This window comes from Sinocyclocheilus anshuiensis, unplaced genomic scaffold (assembly GCF_001515605.1).
Source record: "Sinocyclocheilus anshuiensis isolate Anshui unplaced genomic scaffold, SAMN03320099.WGS_v1.1 scaffold735, whole genome shotgun sequence".
Taxonomy (NCBI): Eukaryota; Metazoa; Chordata; class Actinopteri; order Cypriniformes; family Cyprinidae; genus Sinocyclocheilus; species Sinocyclocheilus anshuiensis.
The window spans coordinates 1,781,938-1,809,092 of record NW_015548245.1 but is presented as its reverse complement, the minus strand read 5'-3'; the positions used below and the strand labels follow the sequence as shown (position 1 = coordinate 1,809,092).

General features: G+C 37.6%; 2 protein-coding genes across 4 annotated transcripts in view; both read right to left on the bottom strand.

The window, feature by feature from the left end:
- The window catches only part of LOC107655241 (tight junction protein ZO-3-like), a 19,811-nt gene extending 6,366 nt beyond the window's left edge, over window positions 1–13,445 (bottom strand). Inside the window, exons 1-20 of one of the 3 annotated variants that reach the window (XM_016442692.1) lie at window positions 13,286–13,445; window positions 7,742–7,798; window positions 6,623–6,741; window positions 6,347–6,449; window positions 5,965–6,232; window positions 5,785–5,888; window positions 5,520–5,709; window positions 5,178–5,247; window positions 5,009–5,103; window positions 4,751–4,832; window positions 4,199–4,290; window positions 3,940–4,024; window positions 3,340–3,443; window positions 3,171–3,240; window positions 2,388–2,464; window positions 1,223–1,310; window positions 1,053–1,132; window positions 869–941; window positions 564–628; window positions 410–473 (exon numbers count right to left, since the gene is read on the bottom strand). In XM_016442692.1, coding sequence (XP_016298178.1) covers window positions 410–473; window positions 564–628; window positions 869–941; window positions 1,053–1,132; window positions 1,223–1,310; window positions 2,388–2,464; window positions 3,171–3,240; window positions 3,340–3,443; window positions 3,940–4,024; window positions 4,199–4,290; window positions 4,751–4,832; window positions 5,009–5,103; window positions 5,178–5,247; window positions 5,520–5,709; window positions 5,785–5,888; window positions 5,965–6,232; window positions 6,347–6,449; window positions 6,623–6,741; window positions 7,742–7,789 — 1,877 coding nt within the window. In that variant the 5' untranslated portion in view covers window positions 7,790–7,798; window positions 13,286–13,445. Of the gene's footprint in view, window positions 1–409; window positions 474–563; window positions 629–868; window positions 942–1,052; window positions 1,133–1,222; window positions 1,311–2,387; window positions 2,465–3,170; window positions 3,241–3,339; window positions 3,444–3,939; window positions 4,025–4,198; window positions 4,291–4,750; window positions 4,833–5,008; window positions 5,104–5,177; window positions 5,248–5,519; window positions 5,710–5,784; window positions 5,889–5,964; window positions 6,233–6,346; window positions 6,450–6,622; window positions 6,742–7,741; window positions 7,799–7,928; window positions 8,141–9,668; window positions 9,818–13,285 lie in introns of those variants that run through there. The other 2 variants (XM_016442690.1, XM_016442691.1) reach the window with 2 other exon arrangements.
- Window positions 13,446–14,872: 1,427 nt separating this feature from the next.
- The window catches only part of LOC107655177 (protein strawberry notch homolog 2-like), a 59,288-nt gene continuing 47,005 nt past the window's right edge, over window positions 14,873–27,155 (bottom strand). The window contains exons 12-30 of the mRNA XM_016442599.1: window positions 26,690–26,913; window positions 26,448–26,601; window positions 23,978–24,154; window positions 23,798–23,895; window positions 23,452–23,534; window positions 23,178–23,363; window positions 22,924–23,045; window positions 22,692–22,823; window positions 22,462–22,608; window positions 20,518–20,589; window positions 20,317–20,425; window positions 20,160–20,231; window positions 19,890–20,033; window positions 19,708–19,802; window positions 19,258–19,350; window positions 18,932–19,063; window positions 18,724–18,800; window positions 18,451–18,641; window positions 14,873–18,327 (exon numbers count right to left, since the gene is read on the bottom strand). Of these exons, the coding sequence (XP_016298085.1) occupies window positions 17,516–18,327; window positions 18,451–18,641; window positions 18,724–18,800; window positions 18,932–19,063; window positions 19,258–19,350; window positions 19,708–19,802; window positions 19,890–20,033; window positions 20,160–20,231; window positions 20,317–20,425; window positions 20,518–20,589; window positions 22,462–22,608; window positions 22,692–22,823; window positions 22,924–23,045; window positions 23,178–23,363; window positions 23,452–23,534; window positions 23,798–23,895; window positions 23,978–24,154; window positions 26,448–26,601; window positions 26,690–26,913 (3,120 nt within the window). The 3' untranslated portion in view covers window positions 14,873–17,515. The remainder of the gene's footprint in view (window positions 18,328–18,450; window positions 18,642–18,723; window positions 18,801–18,931; window positions 19,064–19,257; window positions 19,351–19,707; window positions 19,803–19,889; window positions 20,034–20,159; window positions 20,232–20,316; window positions 20,426–20,517; window positions 20,590–22,461; window positions 22,609–22,691; window positions 22,824–22,923; window positions 23,046–23,177; window positions 23,364–23,451; window positions 23,535–23,797; window positions 23,896–23,977; window positions 24,155–26,447; window positions 26,602–26,689; window positions 26,914–27,155) is intronic.

Sequence of the window (27,155 nt, the reverse complement as noted above, 5' to 3'; positions counted from 1 at the left end):
TAAATGCCTTTACGATGTGATACGAGATTTGAAAAGGGAGAAAAAAAAAAGTTCGGCAAAAGGCGGGATCGAACCGGGGTCGATCGCGTCAAAAAGCCAACAACAAGCGCTTATCCTTCTGCGCCACTGCTGATGGTTTACAGCCACTTTTAACTAAATGTAAATATACACTTGTTATAATGTTTTCTGAATTGTTGTGCTTTCTGAATTGTTATTTAGTTTTTTAGACTTGCATTTGCATTTGTAATTTGTTATTTTGTTTTCAGAATTGTGATTTGCTTTGCACTTCTCGGCCACCGTAAAAATGGCCTTTTCTTTATGCATAATATTAATGATTATTATTTCCTCTTCATTTTGGGGTGAAACATGACTCTCTCATCTGCACACAAAGAAACATTAAATTTCTCACCCCAGGTTTGGTGTTGGCACTGCATCTGGAGGAAGTGAATAAAGTGGCTCCTCTACAGTTTTCGCTGAGATAAAACAGTTACAGTTTAGTACTCAATAGTCACTCGATAGTTTGCAATGCATTATGGGCATGCTTTTAGACTGCTGACACTCACAGCTCAACGTGGTGTGGTTGGGAATGGACACGTTAGAGCGGAGAGTGCCATTAGCACGTGGGAAACTGAAAGAAAGAGTCAGTATTCACTTTTACACAGTGAGCCACTATGATTAGTATAATGTCTTAAGGAATTGTTTAGTGGCAGCCAAGGTGTTTGTTGACTTAACTTTAACCGAAACACATTGTTGTTCTTAACACTCATGGAAATTGACTCATACTTTCCCAAAGCCTGTTTCAATATGACATAATTTGCTAATGTAAGTATGGATTATGTAAATATAGGTCATAGGAGGAGTTCCTAACCTGTGCTCGCGGTTGTGGCTGGGACTCTCAGATCTCCTGACAGGTGATGGGGCCCTTTCTGATTCAGAGGAATCTGGCGAACGAACCAAAACGACAATACAAAAAAAAAAGATGCACAGATGCAGAAATATTCAGGAAAAATAAGGCAACATGCAGGGCATCTTTTTCCAAGCATTATATAGACCTTCAGGTGGTGGTCTGGCTGGAGCGGCTCTGAGTGAAGAATCCTGTCGGCTGTTGATGATCGGCACTTGCATTTCAGCTCTGAGACAAAACAATAATGCAAAACAATATTTGTCACATTTATATGCACAATAATAACATAAAAAAGAAAAGAGCACAAGTATCTCTTACCCTGGTCTGCTTCTGGAGTTTTTACTGAATGGAGAGTGTGTTCTCGGAGGAGAGTTGTTACTTGCATCTGATTCAGATTCTGAGGGAGCTGATTAAATATGCAAATTACAGAGTATTATGGGTTATTATTAGCAATTCGAAGATAATTTAAAATGCAAATAGAACTAGTTAAAATTAAATTAAATAGCTAATGACATACTTAATATGAATTTAATAACAAATGAATGTGATATCGTGTATTGTGTAAATACTGTGTAATGTGTATGAAAGATTAACAGAACTGACAGTAATTTACACATTAATATTTAATTAATGTACACACAAATATTTCATATTTAAATAAATATTTGGCATGCATGAGATTGAGGAACAAAAAAATGAAAGTATTTTCATGTCATCAAAATGTAAAATGTATATGTATTTATATGTAATTTATGCATTTATGGAAAATTAATGTGCAAATATTAATGTGTAATGTGTATGAACAATTAGAGAATTTACACATTAGTATTTGAATAATAACATTTTAATGTACACATGGATATTTAAATAATATCTACACTCTGATATTTAAATATATATACATTAATATTACAAACATATATTTTTCATACTTAAGGTCGAGTTACCAAAAAAAAAAAAAGAATATTTTTGTCATGAAAATTGAAAATGTATATATTTAAATGTAATTTATAAATGTATGGAAAAGTAATGTGTAATGTATATGAACAATTACAGAATTTGCACAATAATATGAAGAAAATACTGTATAATAATATACACAAATGTTTAAATATTTAATATGACCATTTAATATTTACACATACATTTTTTTAAAATATTTTTTTATATTTAAGATTGAGGTATGAAAAATGATCAAATTTATTTTCATGCCATGAATATATAATATTTATATATTGTGGAAAAATAATATGTAAATCTTAATGTGTAATGTGCATGAATACTAACAGAATTTACACATTAATATTTAGAAAATAAAGTATAATAACACAATATTTCTACATATTTTACATTCATATTTATTATTTGCACATTAACATTTTTGTCATGTTTCACATTTAATAGTGAGATACAAAACATTTATTTTCATGGCAACAATATTTCAAATTTAACCTGGAATATTCTGTTTATGATTGGCTCGTACCTCTCTGTACAGGCGTTGAGGGTTTCGCCCACTTTGGGGGATCCATTATGGGGACTGACATGACCTCAGGTGTCGCCCTGCAAGAGAAAGAGGGGAGATGGAAGGGTGAGAGAAAAAAGGAAGATGAGGGGACACTTAATTATGCTCGTCCATGAAGTGAGTGGGAACTAATGTAATATCACTGATGATTGGGAACGGGGAGATATTCACCTCAGAGTTTCTATGGGTCTCTCTCACTGAATGGGGTGGACTATCCATATCCATAAGTGACTATACGGTCAAATTTAAGTCCCAAAAATCCATGATTCATATGGACAAGCAGAAAATACTACAGTAAACGTATCAAAGAGATCATTAGATCCATATCTATGATACCTTCAACTATTACAGCACTGGATGTGCAGAATATGCCTTTATATATGCCGTTTATGGTATTATGTGGATAACTTGATTGTATACTTATAAATTTAGATATTAGATTCAAGATTATCTACATCTTAGAAGCAATATGTATAGTGACATAAATCAACATACTACAAGAGAAAACTCAGGTTGATTTGTTGTCTTTTATTTTAAAAGATCACACATACCACATTTTCAGATATCACAATGAAAGAAAACTACATGATTGTACACAAACATAATGAAACAAAAAACATAAAGCAAATTAAAAACAAAAGAACACACTTTTTTCTCATCGTGTGCAGATAGATGATCGGCCATACTGAAAGAGCCCGATGAGAATTGATTTAAAAGTGGCAGCGATGCCTCCCTCATGTGTACCTGTATCTATTGCGGGACTCCTGTCTGTGTTGAGGTCCGGTACTATCGTCCGATTCAGACTCTGATGCAGCTGTATAGAAAACACATGCTCTTGAATGAGTCTGCTAGAATGGCCACAAAAATGGGACACAGAATTGAAACTAAAGTGTGCTATGGGGTGAAAAGTCACCTCTGGGTGGAGGCCTGTAAGGAGACGGCATGCGGCGAGGGAAATCCTGAGACATGCTAAGAGAGGAAGACTTCATGCCTGGAGGAGGAAGATCGGGAAGCACCCTGGGAAAAGAGATATAAAGAGGCAATGAAGACATTTCTAGTTCAGTAGTCGATATATCATTGAAAACTTGTGAATTAATAAAGGGTGACATGCATGTTTGTGAATCGCTAAACCAAATATGTCCAAACCTGTCCCTAGAGGACCACTATTCTGCAGAGTTTAGCTCCAACCCTAATTAAACACACCTGAACCAGCTAATCAAGGTCTTCAGACTCACTAGAAACTTCTAGGCAATTGTTTTGGAGCTAAACTCTGCAGGATGTTGGCCCTCCAGGAGCAGGATCGAACAACCCTGCACTAATCTTCATGAACGTCATCCGGTCTGATAATAGTTTAAAGAATGGAACTGGTTGGGAATAAGAACAGATTTTTCTGTTTCCAATCATACTTGAGATATACCAGTCTTTTAGCCAATTCAACAACTTAGCGATATTGAAAATGTGCTTAAGAGTTCATTTGGATTGGGTGTTTGCTGCTCTTGATGTGCACTCATACTTGTATCTGGAGTGATTTTCAGGTCTGGGACTCTCACGCTTTGGGGGCGGAGAGGCGCTTCGGTCTGAATCTGACTCTGAAACAGCTGGTCACACAAAACAAACATAGCGTTAAGTTATTGAGATTGTATCATTGACAACATTTATGCAAATCATTAACTGAATCGCCATAATTCAGTAAAGTCTTTAATTCCAGAGCTGGTTTATATGTAATATGGTGAAATCAGCTATACTGTGTGTCGGAGCGATTTGAGGCAGACCTCTGCGAGGCTGAGAGGCAGTGGAGGAGTTCCAGTTCTGGGTGACGGGTGAGGCTCGAGGGTTTGGCAGCGCAGAGATCCCGGAGAGAACCCTGAAACAGACAAACTAACATGTGAGCCATGCATCTCACTTAAACAAACAGCAGCTTGAAAAAACTAAAAGACAAAACAAGCAAACAAAAATCCAAGCAGAAAAAAAGAAAAACTGAAAAAACCCAGACTGAAAAAAAACAAACAAAAACAAAAATAAGATAAAACTGCAAAACAAAACAAAATCCTAAAAAAAAAAAAACGAAATAAAACCAAGAATAAAAGGCGAAAAACACAGATAGAAAAATAAAAAACAAACAATAGCAACAACAATAGCAAAACAAACAAACAAACCCTGATAAATAAATAAATAAATAAAATAAAAAGTTTGTTACATTAAGTTTCATTATTATTTCTGAACAAAACAAATTAAATACAACATTATATATAACTATGGTGCTGCAGAGCCATAATTGTCTACATGCATATGGGGCCAATAAATTCACGCAAAGCCATATTTACTTGTATCGGTCTCTGTTATCGAGAGTGCCATGTCTTGACGATGGAGGCGAGTTGCTGCGGTCCGATTCAGACTCTGAGGGAACTGAAGAAAAACCAAAGCATCATTCAGCCACTTGCACATACAACAATGGGCAAAGTACTAAGGTCAAAACCTCTTGGCCATGATAATCCACTATGTAAAATCAATCTGACAAAATTGTCATGGTTTTATGTGTTTAATGAATGAGAACCAATGAGTTTTGTTCAACTAAGACTCACCTCTGCGAGGGGGCACTGACTGGGCGGGTGGTCTTGTGAGTGTAGAGCGCAAAGGGGGCGATTCACGTGGTTTTGACACAGGATCGGCACGATTTCTGCAGATCAGTGAGCTCTGTTAGTGAAAAGATCATTTAACTAAACGAGATCAGGTGAGAGTTGAGATGTTTACCTGCGAGAACGTCGGTCTCTTGGACGGGATGTTCGGTTTGTGGGGGCGTCAGAATCTAGGTCTGAGATTTCTTCAGGCAAAAATTGAAAAGCAAATATTAAAACACACATCAATAGAGTGCTGCAAAGATGACGTATTTTTGTAGGCCAAAACATGGAAATTTTTTAGCAGTTCTGGCTCCATCGTTCTGAAGTCAATGGGGAAGAAAAAAAATCCTATTGGGTTTTGTTGAGGGAACCAAGATGATGCCAACCGGGTTGGATTACAAAAATACGTCATCACTGCACACAGTATGTGATACGGCACAGATCAGCTACGTGCTGTAAAAACATCTACTCCTACCATCCAGCTCCGAGCTACTGTCTTGCCGCCTCTCGTCGGCACTGTTTTGAGGACTGTCCTCCACTTCTGGAATGCTGACGAGGAACTTTCTGTCATCCCTCAACACCAACATGGTCAGTTTACCTCTAGACTTCTCCACCAGGTGCTTGGTCTCCAGCAAGGACAGATTTTCTGTCGTCATGCCGTTAATCTAAACCAGAATTTTCAAAAAGATTACACAACATCTGCATGCGTTGGAACGGTTTCTAAAGAACCAGCTCTTCACCTTCAAAACAAGATCTCCTTCCTGAAGGCTGCCCTCTTTGGCAGCCAGACCAGTGGGAGTCATGTGTTTGATGAAAATCTGACTCCCCAGCTTCATTCCGTACTCTACAGAGAGAAACATGTCAAAATCTTGGCAAGAACCACTAATAATTATACAATGCAAAGCCACTGAGATTCTGACCATCTGTGGGTTTTTTCTTGATCAGGGTTGTTCTGACGGGTTTGTCTTGTACATCCTGATTGGGAAGTCTCTTGAAGCCGGACATGATGGGAAGGTCGTGACCGTTGCGGTCAGGTGTCACGCTTCGAGTTCGTCGGTTACGGCTGGTGTCTGTGTTGCGCTGCCCCCTCCTCTGTGGCATTTCGTCATCTAGTATGTTGGATTGTGAGGCAGAACGAGTAGGTCTGTTGCTTGAAGGGATCTGAACTGTGCGTGACCTCTTTACGGTCTACAAAATGAATGAAGAGTGTAATTTTTTATTTGTAAATTTACTAAATTCAGTTCAAATGCATAGAACATGCATAGAACATTCAAGAATGCTTTTGGCAATGTTTTCACTTACAATGTTTGCAATTTTCCCACACTTCCTCAGATTTTGAATAGTGTAAAGTGAGGTGACGTTCTCCATCGAAACGCCATTCACCATAACTATCTGATCTCGTGTCCTGTGGGTAATTAATCACGTGAGTCTCTATCACAAAAATCATCTGCCAAATATGTTTGACTATGTTGGTTTTTCCATCTTGCACACAAACATGACAGGTCGGACAGGATTAGACAGGATGTGTGGGAGGAAGTAGTGTGGGTCTGAATGCAGGGGAAGTGGACGTGTACTCACTGAAGACGACCCATGGCGGGGCCGCTGGGAAGCACATCAGAGACCATCACTGCTGTGTCCCCGTTTATGGGCTTGTCAAGCCCACCTGAGACCGCAAAACCAAAGCCGACCTTGGAATCCTGCAAACAAAAGAATAGACAAATGAAAGAATGGATGCTCAAACAAAAAAAGAATGACAGAACAATAAAAAAAAAAAAAAAAATTAAATAAGAAATGAATAAAAAAAAAAACTAAAGAACAAACAAAAAATAATGAAAGAATAAGAGAAGCAAAGAAACAGAATGAAACGAACAAAAGAAAGAAAGAAAGAAAGATCGAAAGATAGAAAAAGAAAGAAATATCAAATGAACAAAAGAAAAACAGAAAAAAGAAAACAAATGAGTGAAAAAAAATGAAAGAATGAAAAACAAAAGAAAAAACAAACAAGAATTAACAAATGAAAAAATGAAACAATGAAAGAAAAAGAAAAACAAAAGAAAAACAAATAATCAAAATGTGTTCAAAATAAAAGCAGCAACAATCAAAAGAGCACAAATAAACTAAATGACAAACAAAAAACAAAAGAACTAAAAAGACAGAATAAACAAAATCAAAAACAAAAACAAATGAAAAGAATGAAAGAAACACACACACACACACACACATAAAAAGAGACCAAAATATATAACAAACAAAAGAAAATCAACCAAAAAAACAAACAAACAAACGACAGACAAAACAAAAAAAATTATGAAAGAAGAAATACAAAACAAAACACAAAATAAAAATCATATGGATGAATAAAGTACTTTAAAAATACAAAAGAAAAAACAAAAAAGAATAAAAAAAAAACAGAGTAAACAAACAAAAAATGATTGGATGAAGGCAGCTTCTTTCTATACTGAAATGCACCACATGACCCCAAACTTGGCATTCCAAAATTTCGGTTGTGTCCTAGTGACAGATGGAAACAACTCTTACGACAATCATGGTATCACTATTGCTCACTAAACTTTCAATCCATCTCAACTTTCAATTGTTGGGGAAACTCTACCCCTGCCGTCATGTTCTCTGACAACCTGTACAGAGCTCGATAAAGGTGTGGCTAAAGTGAAAATAATCCCTCAATTCGCAACTTACTTTCGATAACGTGACCGTGTGCTGCTCCCATATCGTCATCTCCTCCATGACTGCTTTCTGAAACGAGAAAGAGGAGGTTACATTTATTTGTGCAACATCAAGCAAACAGCAACAAAATATCAACATTTACAAAGCTACCACACAAATATCTGTTCAGATGAAAAGCACCAGTTTTTGAGGGCCTCACTTATTTTTGAAGGTCCAGCACTCGGCTGTTGTTTGTCAGCACAGTCGAGCATGAGAGGGAATGGCTCTAGCTGAGCATGCTCCCACCTGCTGAATTCCTGCCATACAGGTACATGGGGGCGGAGCCAGCACGTGACATCAGCGATACCCGACACTTCCTCACCAACGGCTCACCAAACCAATAAACAGTCTGACAATACACGTCTCTCAGGAGGCATTCACTGAGTGGCTAAAATCACTGGCATGCCATTTGATTTTGAAACCGACTACTGGAAACTTGCCAACATATGATGACCTAAATTACAAATACTAGTCAATCGTGACTGGTAAAGTTATTATCAGTACCATACCCTATTCTGAAGGTCATGTTTAGTACGGCTGATGCAAGTTAGTTAATAATGAGCAATGAATTGTAAAATTTGCTGAATTTTAATATCTAACATTTGATTTCAAGTCAAACTGTTTTACGTGTCCCCAAACAAAGACCTGTAACCATGCTATGAGAGCGGTTTCTATTGGACTAAAGAATTCCTGGAATGTTTCCCATGTTTTTATTGGCCGGTGTTGGCAAGCAAAGGTCAGAGAGAGTGTCTGTTCACAAACCAAAACAAAATGAACATCTATACCACTCATTTTTTTCAGAAAACATAAAAATCTAGGTGTGACATTGTGACTGTCCCCTAAAAAATGCACAAATATTATATAAATTGATGAACATATTTCATATATGAACAAAACTATAAAAACTATGACTACACAGGACACTAGTATTACTTTGAAATTGTGTAGATTTCTGATATGAAACAAACTATGACTACTGTCGATGACACCAGCATTAGTCATAAAGGAAGTGGCTCACACTGAGGAAAGCAGGGATGCAAATATCAGAACTACTCTTTTCTAGGAAACTCCCTTCATGGAATATGTTGGAATCTAACAGTCCGGTGTTCCCACACCTGTTCTGACATACTACTGAGTCTGACTATGCTGTAGTTTATGATTATATGAAACACATCACTGCACAGAGCCTTACCAACACAAAGCTGATGGGTTACCAGACTCAATTAATTTATGTGCATAACTTGCATAAACCTAACCAGCACAATCTTCGAATCATATGGACTTTTCTGTCATTTTAGAGCTTGACAGCCCGAGTCCCAATCCTTTCATTATATTAAAAAAAGAGCAGCTAGGTCATTACGCAAAATATCTCCTTTTTATGCTCTACAGAAGAAAAACAAAACAGTCACGAGTTTGAAATGACATGAGGGTGAGTAAATGATCACAGAAATGTCATTTTTGGGTGAACTATCCCTTTAAGGGTCATAGCTGCTAAGTCACATGTTAGCGTATAATAATGGAATGTAACAATGTAAAACAGTGAGTAAGCATCTAGAAAATGACTGAAATCACAACCCTGCCCATGAGGAAAGCACATGACTCCTGCAATTAGTGTACTACAAATAAGTACACTGACTGTTTGCCAATTTATCATATTCAATCTGTACGTAATTAAGGCTATTTTACTCTTCCGTAACCCTATAACAGTAACAAAAGCCTCAAACTATACAGGTTTGAGCCTCAGTAAAGCCTCAGTACAACAGGTGCAAGTCAGTATTTATAGTCTTGCCTGTGTAAAGCTGTTATTACATGGCTCAGATGACACATTACGCTGCTTAGTAAACTTAAGAAAGCTCATGTTCGGCACATTCAACTGCTAGCATAAACAACTAGTACTTACCGTCCCTTTAAATCTCACTTCCATTTCCACCAGACAGAACTAAACGTGACTGGCTACCTTATTAGCATAGGAAGGTAAACAAAGCAGGGTATCCAAAATATTGGAGTAAATATACTATCTCCATTTTTGGAGATGCATGCACCTGACAAGTAGTTAATGTGGAAAAAAACAAACTGTGTACGAACCCCCACCTGAGCCCAAAGAAAGCTCCACCCACTAGTTCAGCAAATCCTTTGGTACTTTTTTATATTTACTGTCCCTCAAGGAATTAAGGAGGAACTTGGATCTCTAGGTGGGGCAGTCTCCATTCACTGAGACAATGCCACCTTATGAAGACTATTGATGGATAGAGAATGGTTTATTTAAGGTTTCATAATCCAGACTTGGTATCCAAGGCATCGAAAACAAAACAAAACAAAACAAAAAATTCCCAAAATGCCCTCAAATATTTTGGGAATGTCCTCCGATAACAAGTCCTTGAGTTGCTAAAAGAAGCTGATGAGGTTACACTGACAATCATTACCCGGCCTGTTAATGTTTCATCTGACACTGAAGGTTTCTGCATATGTTGGGGTTGATGAAGCAGAACACAAACACTAACACGAAGTATTAAACTTTAGCATGTGGGTCAGTGACATTTAGCATAAATGTCCACAATCAGTGTTATTTTAGTATTATTGATATAATATTACAGTATTTATTACTATTTTGAATTTTATTTTATATTTCCAGTTTTCATTTTCTTTTTACTTTTACTAACTTGGTTATGTGCTTTTGTCTTTTGGATGAGCTTTTCTTCAATATTTTTATTTAGATTTAATACAATTTTATTTAAGTTAAAGTATTTATTTCAGGAAGTTGCCAAAGTAAAATCTCTAATTTCCAATAGGTTTTTTAAGTTTAGTATAGTTATAATTTATATCATTTCAGATTTATTTCAAACACCACAAACCTTTTTTTTTTTTTTTTTACTCTTTTTAGATTAGTAAACAATAACACTGTCCAGAATGACAAAAAAAAACAAAAATAAGAAAAATTCTTAGAAATGTAGTGTTTGTATTCATGTTAGTTTCATATGGTTTTGAAGAACTTATATCATTTTCAACAAGTTTCAATTAAATGAAAAAAAAATGTGAACAAGTAAAAAGCAAAAACATACTTTCCTCATACCTTGAATACAAGCGAGTGTATACAATCATTATTTAAAAAAAATGTACAAAAATATATTTCATGATAAAAAGTTAACTTTGTCTTGTCATTATGTCAGATTTGTATTTCATAATACAAAAATCTTTTTAAAATGAACTTGAATTCAGAAATTAAAGACATGCACATCATGTGTGGGATGTAAAGGAATGTTATGAATCGTATTTCTAACATATTTCAGAATAAGTTATTTCAGACACAAAATGAGCATTGAGCCACCACTTTCTTCTGTGCAAAATAAAAGATATTTAGAGAAATATCAGTGTTTTTTTTCTCTCTCTCCATACAATGGAAGTTAATGGTAACAATAATGTTCACGTCATACTATCTGTTCTGCAGAAGAAAGAAAATCATACAGGTTTGAAACGACATGAGGGTGAGTAAATGATGATAATTTTCATTTTTAGGGTGAACTGTCCCTTTAAGTCAACCATCCCTATAGCAAACAAAACACATAACAACATGCTAAAAACCACTCTGAACACCTTAGCAACAGCATAGCAACAGGAACAAAGTATAGCTACCAATGGAATACAGCTGGATTTCCCATATCAAAGATGTGGGCTTCATCTCTGTGGTTACATAAAAATAAATTTAGGAAGTGTCAAAATCGAAGCACCCTTTTTCCAAAAACCCAAGTGTGGTCATCTTACTGGAATCATTTCACGCCCTCAGGGCAACAGTCTTGACAGGAAATGCAGGAGGTATGTACTAATGTCAGATGGTGTTGTGTAAAGGTGTGCCCCCTCAAACATTATCTGGAAACGCTTTCATAATAGGAGACCACATGTTTCTGGTGGTCCAGCCCAGTTCTTTACAACTATTTACATGAGTTGTTCTGCATCATAACAGAAAACATAAGGAAACAAAGAACATAGGAGATGTTTCTACACACCCACCAACAGGGAACATTCCCAGAACTTTAGGTAACATTCTGGCAAAGTTCCCTCAAAGTCATGAATAAACATTCTTCCGGTAACATTAATAGAATGTTAATTTAAAGTGATCTGGTCTTTAATAACAGTCCCATAAATTTTGCAAAACGATAAACAAACTTAATGCTTTCTCTAATGTATGCATAACCAAGAAAATCAATTTTACAACATTTAATGTCTTGAACATTCGGATAACTTAATGGGAAACTTTAGCAAAATGCTCTTAAACATATTTTTGTTAGCAGGGCAGTTTGGCCTAAACCTTTAGACATCAACACACCTTACGACAATTAAAGGACTGAATACAGTTGATGGGAATACTACACTAACCATGCAAAAACAGAAAAACGTCCTTCAAAACTATATCGTTGGCTCAGACATGTGAATAGTATCACTGAAGAGAAATGGGGATATACTGTAAGGGAAAGCTGCTTCTCGAAACCACAGTGAAGCTACAAAGCGCGCATTGACTCAAATGAGTGGCAGAACCAGTAGAGCCAGATTAGGCTGAGTTTACTGCAGCACTGTTTAATCATTGGTCTCATTTCAGCGAATCGGTTCGTTCGAACAGAAGTTCAGAAAGCACCTCCTCTCTGCAAACTTATTGTGGGCCTATCAGTCATATTCTTGGATGACTCTAAAACCGGTTCTCGGCTCACTACGAGTCAGAAAATGACCCAAAATTCCTAAACACTCGAGAATCACTTTTTCAGTGCACTAATTCAGTAGCCTACGATTTCGGTACGCGTACGAATCGTTCAGACAGGATTTGTGAACTGGCTCGACATGTTCATTAAAAAGAACCGATTCAAAATAACCATTCGAAAGAATCGGACATTGCTATCGCTTAGTTTATGAGTTTTTTTTAATGAACAACGGTTCTCATAATATAATAGATAACCTAAATTAAAATGAACCGACATTCACATTTAATAAGTCAGAATTTTGAATGGCTAAAAACATACAATATTACGGTTCGTTTTCTAAATGAAACCATATGTTCACAAGACAGTGGTTCAGAATTGAGGACATAGGCTATGTTCAGGAAAAGACTTACTAAAATAACAATTAACAATGTTTCTCATATGAATGAGACATATTAAAGTGCATCAACATTATTCACATTTTGCCGTCAACAAATATGAACTTTGCTAAAAACAAATAATTTTACGGTTTAAGTCAGACTTTAGAAACAGAAAATGCTCAAAACTGTGGACCAATAAAGTGTCTTTAGCAAAAACAATCTGGCAACACATAGCTAGCTACACAAACTCACCTAGAGAAGCAGAAACATGTATAATCTAAAATACGAGCTGTAAATTCAGAGACCACACGAAGCAGGTTGTGTTTACACAATGCCGCCAATTATTTACCATTTCGCCGTAATTTCCAGTCAACCAGCTTACATTTCAGCAAAATGTGAAATGACTCAGGCCAACACAACAAAGCAGCAGGAAAGAAAAACACTCGACTCACCTTATTATGTGTCTGCTTTAAAAACGAATGCTAATATATAGTTAATTCCGTATTGGAGGCCTTACAGGGCCTGGCACCTGAAGGTTTCTATTAAGGTGTCGTTATATTTCCCAGCATCTATACGGCACCTGCTCGTGTACCTGTAAGCATGGGGGAGGAGTTTAATACAGGTGGGTTGGGCAGATTCGTCACAAAGCTAGTTATTACACCAAACACTACTCTACAGTGTCATTTTCATCTTATTTTCCGTTTTGTCACACCAAATGGCTGTGGGATGCATAGTGTCAAAATAAAATACGTTGAGTACAAGTCTCTAAAAATGTGTTAAAATAAGACAAGATAGATAATTCGAGGCTTAATTTGTTTAGTAATACCTACTGTGCTATAAAAATATTTTTAGATTTTTTTTTCTTTTGTTATTTTGTCTAAAAATACTTTATGTCTGAGAAAATATTTTTCATTAGACGATTAGAGTAAAATAATTCCTACACTATAGCGCCATCAGTCGGGAAGGCGCGGTCAGACGCCTGACTGAAGTGCGTTAGCTGCTGCTAGTTTTCCTCAGTGAATACATTGACTGTCCCTCAAGTAAACACGATTCCAACCCCAAAAATAAGTTAAGATTCTTTAAAATAATAGGAAGAGTATATATATTACGCAAAATAGCAGGCTACCATGAAATGCTTTGTTGTACCACCGTATTTGCATTTGCAGGGACTTATCTTGCTTAGTATTTTTGTCTTGTTTCTAGTCACAATTTCTAAAAATTCTTAAATCAAGATACTTTTACTAGATAAGCCAAATGACTTAAGATATTTGGTCTTGTTTCCATGGGGGAAACACTAAATTAAGTGCATTTTGCTTAAAACAGGTAAAATTATCTGCCAGTGGGGTAAGTAAAATATTCTTAAAACAAGAGTATTTTACTTACACCACTGGCAGATCATTTTACCTGTTTTAAGCAAAATGCACTTAATTTAGTTTTTTTCCCCCTGGAAACAAGTGTAGTAGCCAGTCTTTTCTAAGACTAAACTTAACTTTATGGTCTTTGGTGTCAAGGGTAATACAAAATGGTATATCATTTTAATTTAGTTATGACATTTCATACACTTACAAAAGGTACAATGGTGTTACCATGTTTCTTGACATTGCCACCAAAACCATGATGGTAATGCTATGGTATCATTTGAAGTACCTTAGAATCATTAGATCAACTGTTCTCAACCAGAAGACAGGTGACCACTAGGGGCCTTAGTAAACTTCCAAAGAGCCACAATGTCTAGTAAAATGTTTATAAGCCTATTAATTATTTTTTAAATATGTAAACATTAATTAATAAATTAATATGTAAATATACAAAGCCACTAAAAAAAAAAAAAAAAAACATATTTCTATACTTCTGGAGAAAAATCAAGAAAAACATAAGCTAAGTGCTCTCAAATTAAGATGCAATAAAATTATTAATTTGTAAAATTATTTTCCTTTAAATATCGTCATCAGTAAACAACAATTTTTGTATTGGCAACATATAACAATACAACAATAATTGTAATTAATTTACCAAAAATAATCGCACAACAAACTCCATAATCTGAACATTTTATTTTTTGCCTTGTTAATAACAAAGTTTGTAATATGTTCCATTCTTTAGATACAAGTAGAAAACAATTTCTTTAAGAAACAGTTGAAAGGCACAATTAGTTTTTTTGTTTTTTACAATATATACAATTGGATCTAGATTATAAATAGGCCTATAGAAAATGACAAAAGCATAAGAACACAGGAATAAAACGGTTCAAGATACATATAGTCAGTAGCATGTTTTTCTTTCCTAGCAATAAATTACGTAAAAGCCATATTGATATAAAAGCAAAGCCAATGAATCGAGATGTTTACAGAATTGAACATTCCCATGAAGGGCTATGAGCAAACAAACATGGCAGCACTGGATCACAAACCAGACAGAAACTCATTTATGCAGTTTTAGTGCAAATCATACACAGAGCAAGTCAAATGGATTTCTATTTAGTAACAGAGATTAATTTGACTTTGTCCCAGTTTCATGGCCTCATCGTATAGTGCTTTCATTGTGTAAGATGCTTTATTAGAATGCATAACCGAAACTTAAGTCACATGTTCATCTTACTGGCTGTTTTTAGAGCGGCACTGAGAAAACTAAATGGATGCATTGTGAATCACTTGTAAAGTAAAAACTATGTGATGCACTATAATATCATGGAACAATTCAAATTATTGAACGAGTATGTAACAACAATATGCAGGAGAAAGAAATTACATGTCATTTCACATAAAAATTTTCAAGTGCAAATGTGGCTGAAAGAATCTCCCTCAATGAAAATAATAAAATAAACTGTGCAGTGAATATGCAATAATGGCTAAATAAATAATCTTTAATATGTGTCAATGACAGGATTTTACATACACAACAAACCATATCTTTACGCAGACATTAAACATTTGGATATATTTTATCTAAATTAAATAAAAATCTTTAACTAATTGAACATAAATTTCATCCTGAGATAGGGAGTGGTTTTAACACCATAAAGCCATGAACTTATGAAGTGAATATTTGGGTTTCAGTTCGATATTAATATCTCTCTATTGCTGTGAAAATATTTAAGAATGTATCAACTGCATAAAGAATGAAGATAAACAGAAAAAAGGAACAAAATATTCAACCACCCAGTGCAGCAGAGCAATGTCAATTGCTGTCTGCACAATTACAAATATCATAGTATCAATAAAACAAAATATAAACAATAATCTAAAACATGTCCCTTTCAAATTAAATAAGAATAATCAAGTAATTGTTATACACCTTACAAATATTTAAAACATTTGACAATGAATCTATTAAATAAAGGGCTTAAATTCAACTAGATAAAAGTTTGACTGTACCAGGAATGTCTTTCGCATCGCATCAAATTATGAAATCTGATCTTTTTTTTTTATCCACTCTGGATTGTAAGGAAGGAAGGACTTTTTAGTTTCTAGGTCACAATGAAAATATTGTACTATATATATATATATATATATAACAAAAGGACGAAGTGCTACTAAATTCCTTTTGGGATCAATAAACCAATCAGCTAATAGATTGTTACCGTTCTGTCTTATTACATTGCGAGACAGGGGACAGCAGGACAGACTGTTCTATTTTAGAACAACAGAGAGACAGCTGCACAGGTAAGTTACGCTCTCCTACTAGCACACTGTTTCAAGGCCTGATAAATAAAGGCAATAAATACATTACAAACATCTGCACGTGAACGGTACAGGAGTATGTGTTTACGTCTACATTCCACTGTCTGTTCCAAAGGCACATTTCGACAGTAGCCTGTTCTCTTGCTCCTCAGGAAAAGTGTTTCGTCTAACAGAAGTTCATCATGGAAATGTAAAGCTGATGATTGTCCAATGCAAAACAAAACTTAAGCTCCTTGCCGAAGTGAACTTTGCGCTATGTCTTGCATATGTGAGGTTTGTACAACTTCAGCTAGGCCCACATGGAATCTGTGGCCACACACAAAAAAAAGATCCTACAGAAAGAAGATACTTGAGGTAACATTCGGGGTTCCTTTTGGTCGGCACATTGGTAGAACCCTTTGGAGAACCTCTAGGCACACTTTCAAAATGGAGAGTCAGTAATGTTCTATAAGGAACGTACAGCCAGTTCCTTTAGTAACTCTAAAGAAAGTTTCTCCAGTGGCCCCTTTATAAAAGAAAGCCTTTTGGGGCACTTAAAATATATACTGAAGATCTCTCAGGACTCTAATCACATTTGAGGCACCTTTAAAGGTGGCTGGTGCTTCCCCGGAGGGTTCCTGCAATGAGGAACCAAAATGGTACCTCAAGTGTCTTTTCATTTCTGCATGCTCCATCTTGAGCAAAATCTTTAAGCAAAATATACTGTACGATGTGGTATGATATAACCTAAGCAAACCTTAAATCGCTTTCACTCTTGGTAAATCAATACTCTTTTAAAGCCCCAGTGTATAAAATTCCGGCTGTTTAAACTGGGATGACAACCTCGGTAACTATCCATAGTATGGAGACAAAGTGTTTAGGAACACCAGACTTCCTCCCATCTTATGAAGCAGAATCTCATGCTTGTGGAACCGAGGCCAGTGTTGGAGCAGGACGCCGGCAGTGGTCAGGCTACAGCCCTGAGTGTGTGCGCGTCTACAGGAGAGTCCGACTGGAAGGATCTCACTCGGGTTGTGGGTACTTAATGACGGACTGCCGTGATTCTGTTCCACCTTGCAGCATGCTGTTCAACACCTCTCGTACGTTTATGATGGCTTCAGAGCTGCAGTGGCTGTTGGGTACTGGGAGCATCTGCTGGTCCGTAGGGGAGAGAGAGATGCGCGACAACAAGGAAGATGATGAAGGTGGTGTGAGTGAGTGAGTGAAGTTGGACAAGGAAGAAGAGAAGGAATTTGACAAGACCATGGGTACCGACAAAGGTGCATCTGAGGAGGAAGAGGCAGGGGCAGTCTGACTAGGGGGTGTTATAAAGGAGTTCAAAGACAGTATCATGTCTAACAGTTCTGTGTCCCGTGCTGAACTGCTTTCCTGTGTGGCCTGGCTCTCCTGCTGTGGTTGTTGCTGCTCTTGAATAAACACTTCAAGGTTAAAGTCGTTCACCATAGGTTCGGGTTGCCTGGAGAGGTTGTCTACACCCAGGTCAGCTTGAGTGCTAACTTGGGAGGAGGGCGAGGATCTTTGAACCGACAAGTCCAGGATTTCTTCCAAAGGGTATTTTATGGAAGGGAACGAGGGGAAGGAGATGTACGGAGTGGGTAAGCTGGCCAGGCTGGGATTTGGCAAAGATGAGGTGAACAAATTTTGTGAGAAAAACTCTTGCTGCTGACGCTGTGCCATCAGCCTCTGTTGCTCCTCAGCCTGACGCTGCTCCTGAGCTTGCTGCTCCTTCTCTCGATGTCGCTGCTTCACCTCTGCATCCATCCTCACCAACTCCTGACGCACCTTTGACATGCAGTTCTCTGGGATTTTAATACCTAGGTTGAAGAGAGAACATTAATTACAAGATGCCACCTTCTTTCAAACGACTGCAGTGGTTTTGTTGAACCTACAACCTTTTGGTTTGGAACTCATCAGGAAGGGTTAACGGGTTGACTCACCAACTTGTTTGCTGCTGTCTTTGGTTTTGAGGCGGACAATTTGGAGAATGCTGGAATTGGTGATGTCAGCGACCACATCAGACACACGCTTCCAAACGCGGAGCAGAGCGCCACACAACATGTGATACTGACGCAATCGAGTACCCATTAAGCACTCCTGACCCTCCTCTACCTTCTTACACCTCCCGTTCCTGCAGGAAACATGCATACACGTTAAATCCTCTGAGCTCAGTTTGACTAGTACCAAGTCAGAAGTCTGGAAGGTTTTCTCACCAGTTAGCATGGCTACATTTCCTGAAGGAGAAAGTGAACTGGTTTTCCCAGCTATCTTGTGCCTCCTCTGGAGTGACCTGAAGCAAGGGGAGAAAACATCACTTAAAAACAGTGTCTTCAACCTATATTGCTCACTAGATGGCAGCAGAGACGTTTTCCACACAGCAGGGTCTGATCATTACATTTATGATGAAGAGTTTGAACACACCTTGTGGTATTTTTGTTGAAGGTTATCAAGGCTTTCCGTTTGGGCCTGCTTGCCGATGTTTGGTTTGTAGATGATCATGTTGTGCTCCTGGCCCTGCACGGCTAGCAGCACGCATGGGTAGTTACCTCTCAACTGCAAATGAGACAGGCACAAACATGTTCAACAGCAGAGTCAACATCAGACAACTACGGAAGAACTCTAATGACACATGAACCCTCCTTCACCCCTGAACAGAAAGGTTCTTCCAAGGAACCATCTTTTCTGTGTTACTACAAGGAAACTACATGCAAAATTGGAAAGATGAGATTTTTTGCTCATATACTCACTTTATGGGATAAATAGAAGCCTTCATCCGGGTTGCTGAGAGTTTGGGCCTTCTGGAGAGCCTCCAACCATGTCATACCTCTATCTACACTTATCTGTGCAACAAAACAAACAGTTCTGTCAGAGATAATGCTTGTCAGACATGTCCACAATGGTTGGACTAGTGTCCAACATGTCCTGGCTATGACTGGATCCCAAATTTATGAGAAAAAGGTATCGCAGTGTGGTTTATTCTCGGTCAAGGAACTGCTTACAGTAATGGCTGTTAAACCAGTCCTCATTGCATAAGCTGTCAAAATAAACTTTGCTCTTGGTGGAAGGGATGATTAGCATGTTTTGTAGTGTATGTCACACATGAAACTCGTGTGCCTTAGGCATATTTTCTGAGCTCTGCCATTAAAGAGCTGTTTTGTTTGAACCTCTGCTTCTACTTTAAAAAAAAAAAAACTGACCTTATATAGGATAACTTGACCATCTTGAGGGTTTCCCGCCGTTAGAAACTTCTCCTGTGTTTCCTCATAAATCTGGTCATTTCCTGGTGCCAGATCTGAGAGAAAGCAGAAATCTTCATGTTGTCATCTAAGCAGATCAATGCAACTTAAAGTACCACACCAACAGAAGAAGTGCTGCTTACCCAGTATTCCCATATCATATTTGCCCTCTTTCTTGTCCTTTTCGATCAAGTAGTCGAAATTGTCCGTAAAATACTGGAAGAGGGAGTTCTGTTTGTGCACCTCCAGGCCCAGTATCCGGTTGAGGAACTTGGTGATATTGCAGTCTGAAACAACATGAAGTCACATGATGTAGGGAAATATGTGGATGTGTGTGATTAGCATGTGAAGAAATGTGTCAAGTGTGGACAAAACAGATAAGATATGCAATATGTCTCTTGTGGAAACCTTACCTTTTTCAGTGTTGATGCCCAAGCGTGAATTACTGCATAGCATGCCTACGTCCATCATACCGTGCTTCATGTCTAAGATTAGAAAGCATTGGTAGCTTTGGTGAGACTATTCTAGCTGATCCACATCTTAACAGAATAATGCACAGAACCGGTTTACCTCTGAAGAACATGGAATCGCCACCAGGATAGTCATTTGGAGGGGGTACCTTGCTTTCAATCTGACCAAGGATGGCTTTGGTAATCTTATCTAGAGCTTTGGTGCCATACTATGAGGAACAGCCAAATCAGACCACGGGTTAGTCCATGATTTATGAGTATTTTTAGCAGTGTCATTGTTCTATATCAAACAGTTACTCACTTTATTTTCAAAGTTGTACTTGCTCAGGTCTCTAGACTCTGTGGCCCTCCTGTCACCATGAGTCAGAGCTCCCTGTGAAAAGCAAACACATAGGTTAGAAATGTCAGGACCAAAGTAGTGATTTGAACCTAAGGTTTTAGGTATATGAGAAGTACGGAATAGAAGTGGAGTGAGGAGAGAATTTTTTATTTATTTTTTAAGTCCCAATATCGTTCCAACACATTAATGGCCCATAATTTTAAGAATTCACCATGTGAAACAGTGTTTCTAAACTATTTGCAGTCAGAACAAAAGAAAGATTTTGTAAACATTATTTGAAAGACTGTTAAAAATACTTCATTTAAAATAAATTAGAAAAATAAAAATTATGCAAAATCCACTTTTACATGGTGTTTGGACATACATGTGTGCTAGCAGTGTGTGAACACAACCACCCTACAATAATAAAAATCCACCCACTCCTTATTTTTTAATCCCCAATAAAACATATCAGTCTCATTAGGCATGCCGTTTTGATTCTCTGAGCATTGTGATGTCACATTGTTTAGGCCCCGCCCACGGTTGCTGACTGACACCACCGTATTAGCAGAGCCGCACACAATATCTTCACGCTAGAGCATTTAAAAGCAGCATTCAAGTTAGAAATGTCTTCTTATTAAAGCTATAGAAGTTATTCGGTCAAGAGTACTGAGTGATTTTCTGTTTTTATTTTATTGTTTGGGTCATATAACAGCGTAGACAGCAGTATAGGTACTGCATTATTACGCTGCTGTCACTTCATACACAGATCTAATATAAGCATGCAATTTCTTTCCCAGCTGTTTACCTTTACAGACATAACTGACTGTTTTTGTAACGTGTTTTTAACATAACCTTGTGTATTTGACAGTTTAAGAGTAATAAGACATGAAAGAGAACTTAGTTTAGTGCTCACATGCTGTGTGACAGTTGCTTTCTGTGTGCACTCAGAAAACACTATATCAGAAGTCTAAACTGATACGGCTTTAAAACACATGATTTCAGCGCGATATACACAATAATCAAAACCAAACAGATGTTTTTTGGCAGAGTATTTGAGGTACGAGCTGTAAAGGCACAGCCCTATCCTGGAAAAGGGGGCGGGGAGAAGAAGCTCATTTGCATTTAAAGATACATGCACGAAAATAGCATTTTCAAAATGATCTAATAAATTATCTGTGGGGTATTTTGAGCTGAAACTTCACAGACACATTCTGGGGACACCTGAGACTTATATTACATCTTGTAAAAAGGGGAATAATAGGTGCCCTTTAATTATATAACATGTAAATGCAAGCAAAAAACGTGTAATAAAATATGTGACCCTGCACCACAAAACCAGTCTTAAGTTGCTGGGGTATATTTGTAGCAATAGCCAAAAATACATTGTATGGGTCAAAATTATAGATTTTTCTTTTATGCCAAAAATCATTAGGATATTAAGTAAAGATCATGTTCCATGAAGATATTTAGTAAATTTCCTACCGTAAATATATCAAAACTTAATTTTTGATTGGTAATATGGATTGCTAAGGACTTAATTTGGATAACTTTAAAGGCGAGTTTCTCAGCCGCTCTCGTACTGTATAATGACAGCAGACCCTTCTCAGCCGTTCCAGCAACATCCGCAACCCGAAAAACTATCGGCATGGATTTTTGCCGATAACCGATAGTTCCAGCAAAAAACTATCGGTGCCGATTAATCGGCAAAACCGATACATCGGTCGACCTCTAGAAGAGAGCTTTTATGACCAGGTTAGAGGCTGTGGAATTATTGATGCCATGTTGGGTGTTGACAGTGTAACCACTTTTCAACAGCATCAAAGCACTTGTGATCTAGCCTGGAGCTGGTAGACTGTCCCACTTAGAGTAGACAAAATAACTAGTGCATGGCCACAAACTTAATAGGTAGACATAAGGCAATGCTGCCGACTCACCAAACTGCTGGATGGCCCTGTCCGCACTCCAAGGCAGCTCCAGGGTCATGTGAACCCTCCGACACTGATTCTTCACCCTTCTGTCAGCTTGAAGTGAAATCCCAGAACTGGCCGCTTCTGATATGATGGCTACCAACTGAAGGGAGTAAAGCAGAGTGTTACTGGATGGACCAAAGGAATCGGAGCCGAAAGGTTGGTGATTTTCTTTCTGAGATTTACCTTCTCTCCATTCATGAAGCGATCTTTCTCTTTGATGTTGATTTGGTCGATAGTGTGGCCCTGCTCAGCGCGAGACTCATATTGGACGCTGCCGTCAGACCGACGCACCACTCTGCCTTTACGTCCCGTCATCTGGGCGCATAGACATAAAAGATGTTTAGCACCTGGACACAACCTTGTTTTTGAAGTGTAACTATCCTTGGACTATTAAAATAAATACATAAATAATGACCTCTGATACTTGTTCTGGACCTCCAAATTTATCAATGAGCTCATCCAGTGTGTTAAGAGGTAGTTCTTTTCCCAGCTCAGCGATCTTGTTGAGAAGCCCTTGTTTCATCTCCTCTAACCGTGCTAAGAAAGGGTGAAAGCGAAAATCAATTGCTTATATTTACTTCAAAGGTGCTGTAAGTGACTTTTTTGGGAAAATCATCAGGATGCATGGAGATAATATGAGTTGCACCATATAATACACAGTCAACATACCCATTTGGTAGCTGGTTTGATTGACGAAGATGACATCGTCAGTGTTGTCTTGGACTGAGTCTGGCGAGGAGTTGGAGTCGCTGTCCATGGCGTCAGACTCGGTGCTGCTGTCATCGCTGATGTTGATCACTCCCGCTACATCAGTAATCTGTCGGGGTTGCTTTGGCTGCCGTGCCCGTGGCTTACCTGCGCAAGAACATTCAATCAAACCATGAGGCCGAAAGCAAAGACAGGCAATGTATGGACAGTGATACTAACACACGACACGACTCACGTTTCCTCTTGTTCCCAGCTCCTTTTTCTCTTCTCTGCTTCTCTGACGGAAAGTGTTTGAGGACCAGAGACTGAAACACACCCCTGAGGAACACACAAACACATTATTGTGTCAATAAGTCGAATAGAAGAGGTGTTTTTGTGTAATGGCCAATAGCTTAAGGAAGTGGTTATTATCAGATGACACTAGGTTTCAGAATGATACATGGCCTGTGAGATGTCCACAGTAACATATTGAGAAACCTTTCTATCATTGTGAAACTGCAAGAGCACTACTCTGGAAAGAAGTAGTCATAAGGTGGCCGTATATTTTAGAAAGGTTTCAATGATGCCCAAAATTCACTTACTCGGCAGCAGACACAAATCTGTCCAAGTGTCCGTCGTTTTCGTCAAGGACTTCTCTGGTTCGAGCCTCACCTGTTGACTGTAGCCCTATCACGACACACTAGAGAGAGGGAAAAAAACTGTCAAATGCCTTAGCAACAAATAATAATGAGAGAGAGTTCAGGGTCGCTGATCTGACTGACCTTCCCTGCTTCCAACTCTTTTTTGGCCAGTTCCACCAGGCAGCGCACCTTGGCAGCGATACAGAGGTATTTAAAGAAACGCTGGTGGGATGACCAAAACTGACCCCACAGGGATTTCCTGGAGCTCATGCAGAGTTCGTCAGCGGCCTGCATGAACACGGCCAAAGCTTCCGCCCACTGCAAAGGAGATATCAGATATACGTGTCAGATGTATGTGCACAGCAAAGTAACACATTTACAGACCAATTTAGATGGTACTTCATTTAAAAGGACAGTTCACTCAAAAATTTAAATTCGGTCATCATTTAGTCACCATCATGTTGTTCCAAACCCATACATCCTGGTAACTCTTTTTCATATACTGAAAGTGAATGGGGACTGAAGATGTTAAGCTTCAAAATGCAAAAATGCACCTTTAAAGGTCCCCTGAAATGCTTAGAAACACGCAGGGTTACTCTATGTGCTGACGTCATTTTAACTGAAACAGGAAGACATGGCGGGACATATCAAGCTGCCCCGCCCCTTTTTAAAATAGCCAATAGCGTTCGTTTATATCACAGCTTGGGCTAGAGCCGTTCAGAGCCGTTGAGCTCTGTAAAGCCGCATTTGACAGGGTATGCCAGCCACAATCTCATCCATATTGCTATAAAATATAGCATTCTGTGTAGAATTCAAATAGCTCCGATACATTCTGTGGTCTGCGCCGACTCGCGCATGTGATCCGCTCCGTGCTATCGTGTCTCTGGACCGGAGCAGAGTGTGTGTGCGGTGCGGTGGTTAGCGTGACACAGCGCGAAACCAGACTTCTTTTTTTCCTCAATGGAAAGCATATTTACACTGTTTGAATCGTTCCCTGTCCCCTATATAGTGCACTACGTGCCATTCACTGTACAGAAAATACTAATTCTGTGGACAAGTGACCGATTTCAGCCATGGCTTCAGCGTCTATTTTATAGTGTAGGGGGCGGGCGCTTCGGATTCTAGAGAGCATTTGATTGGACAGAAAGTTTGATGAGAAGCTGAAGTACGATGTGACGTCAAAAAAATTGTTGAGCCGTTTTGGCGGAAGTGAGAACTGCAAGCTTTGAATGCTTATATATCTTCTAAATGCGAATTTTGTCACTGTTTTGGAGCACACTGCCTTATAGATGGCTTTAAGACTAACATATTGATACTAACACCCAAAAAACTTTAATTTTGATTTAATGGGGACTTTAAATGATCCTAATAATGGTTAATTTTCTTATTGCACAGTATTCAATGTCTTCTGAAGACTGGGAATATCTAGTCAGAGTGATATTGGCTACTTGATATTTTGGGGCTTGACAGCACTAGTCCATATTCTCTTCCATTTTATGGAAAAGGTCATCCAGAATATTCTTTAAAAATTCAGGTTTAGATGTCAATTTAAATTTTTGGGTGAACTATTTTAATTATATATATTTTTTTTTTCTAAAGATGGTTCTGTTCAGCGTTTTGTACCTACTGGATAATAGGAGATGTTTTCAACAAATATTATATTCAAATACTTGTTTTCAACATGTACACTACCATTCAAAAGTTTGTGGTCAGTACAATTTTTTCAAAATCCTAAAAAAACGCTTTCACAAACACATTAAGCAGCACAACTGTTTTCAACATTGATAATAATAAGAAACGTTTCTTGACCAAATCAGCATATATGATAATATGATCATAATATCATAATATGATTTCTGAAGGATCATGTGACAATGAAGACTGAAGTAATAGCTGCTGAAAATTCAGCTTTGCCATCACAGGAATAAATTACATTTTAAAATATATTAAAAGATAAAACAGTTATTTTAAATAGTAATATTTACAATAATACTGTTTTTAACTGTATTTTTGATCAAATAATGGTGAGCATAAAAAATCTTTTGAACGGTAGTGTGTAATCAACAAAGCATAGCCTTTCTTTACTTTAAAGTCTTAAAAAATTTCCTTTGACCAACAGGACTAACCACTAACACACATTAAAGTAGAAGTGAGGGGAATGGCTTGGATTTCAGGGATTCTTCTCATAACTCACAAGTTTGAAAATGAAATTTTAATGCTGGTTAGAAAAATATGGTCATATTTATTTAATATTTTATATATAATAATATATAAAAAATATAATATATTAATATTATTATAAATTATTATTAATAATTATTACAATTATTACAAATGTTTTCAAGATTTGTATTTCATCTTCAGTTTAATACAGAATACATAATTGTAATAAATATTTATATTTTAATATATTATTGAAAGTGATTTTTGATCAAATAATGGTGAGCATAAAAAATCTTTTGAACGGTAGTGTGTAATCAACAAAGCATAGCCTTTCTTTACTTTAAAGTCTTAAAAAATTTCCTTTGACCAACAGGACTAACCACTAACACACATTAAAGTAGAAGTGAGGGGAATGGCTTGGATTTCAGGGATTCTTCTCATAACTCACAAGTTTAGCAGCTTTGTTGTACACAAGTTTGAAATCATCATCCAAGCTGATCTCTTCTATGCGGAATGAGACTCCTGAGAAGCTGAGTTGGCGTGCGATGTACATCCCGCTGACCTTCATATCCATTGCGACGATCTCCATGGCCCCCACGCCCCTATAAATGAAGAGTACATTCAGATTACATATCCATAAAGGACTGTTTTCATATTTGCCAGCCAACAAGTTCATGCTCCTCTGCAAACCTCTTCTCAATGGCGTGGAGGAAGTCGTCAAAGGTTCTGAAGGGGGTTCCCTCTCCCCAGATCCCCAGACGGCTCATATATATCATGTTCTTTGGCTCCGAGGCACCTGTGGCACTGGCATACACCACTCTGGCCAATGGCAACTTGTTCTGCAGATCCAGCACGGCCTTGCCCATCTTTGTGGATGTTGCATTTTTGGCTTTGTGGCATTCGTCAAATATGATCTAAAGGAAGCCTACTGTCAAGGGCAAAACCAGCTTCATTGTTCACCCTCTTTTTTTTCCCTGAGGTTTATAAAAATTAATAAATAAAAAAAGTCAAACCGGGGTCGGAAACAGACCCCCAAAGAAGTTGCAATGGGGCAAACAGAAGAAAATAAAAAGTTTTTACAAAATGTATTTTAACTGTAAGAACTAAAATTTTGTTAAAGTAACATGAACATAACAAACATTATACATATTTATAT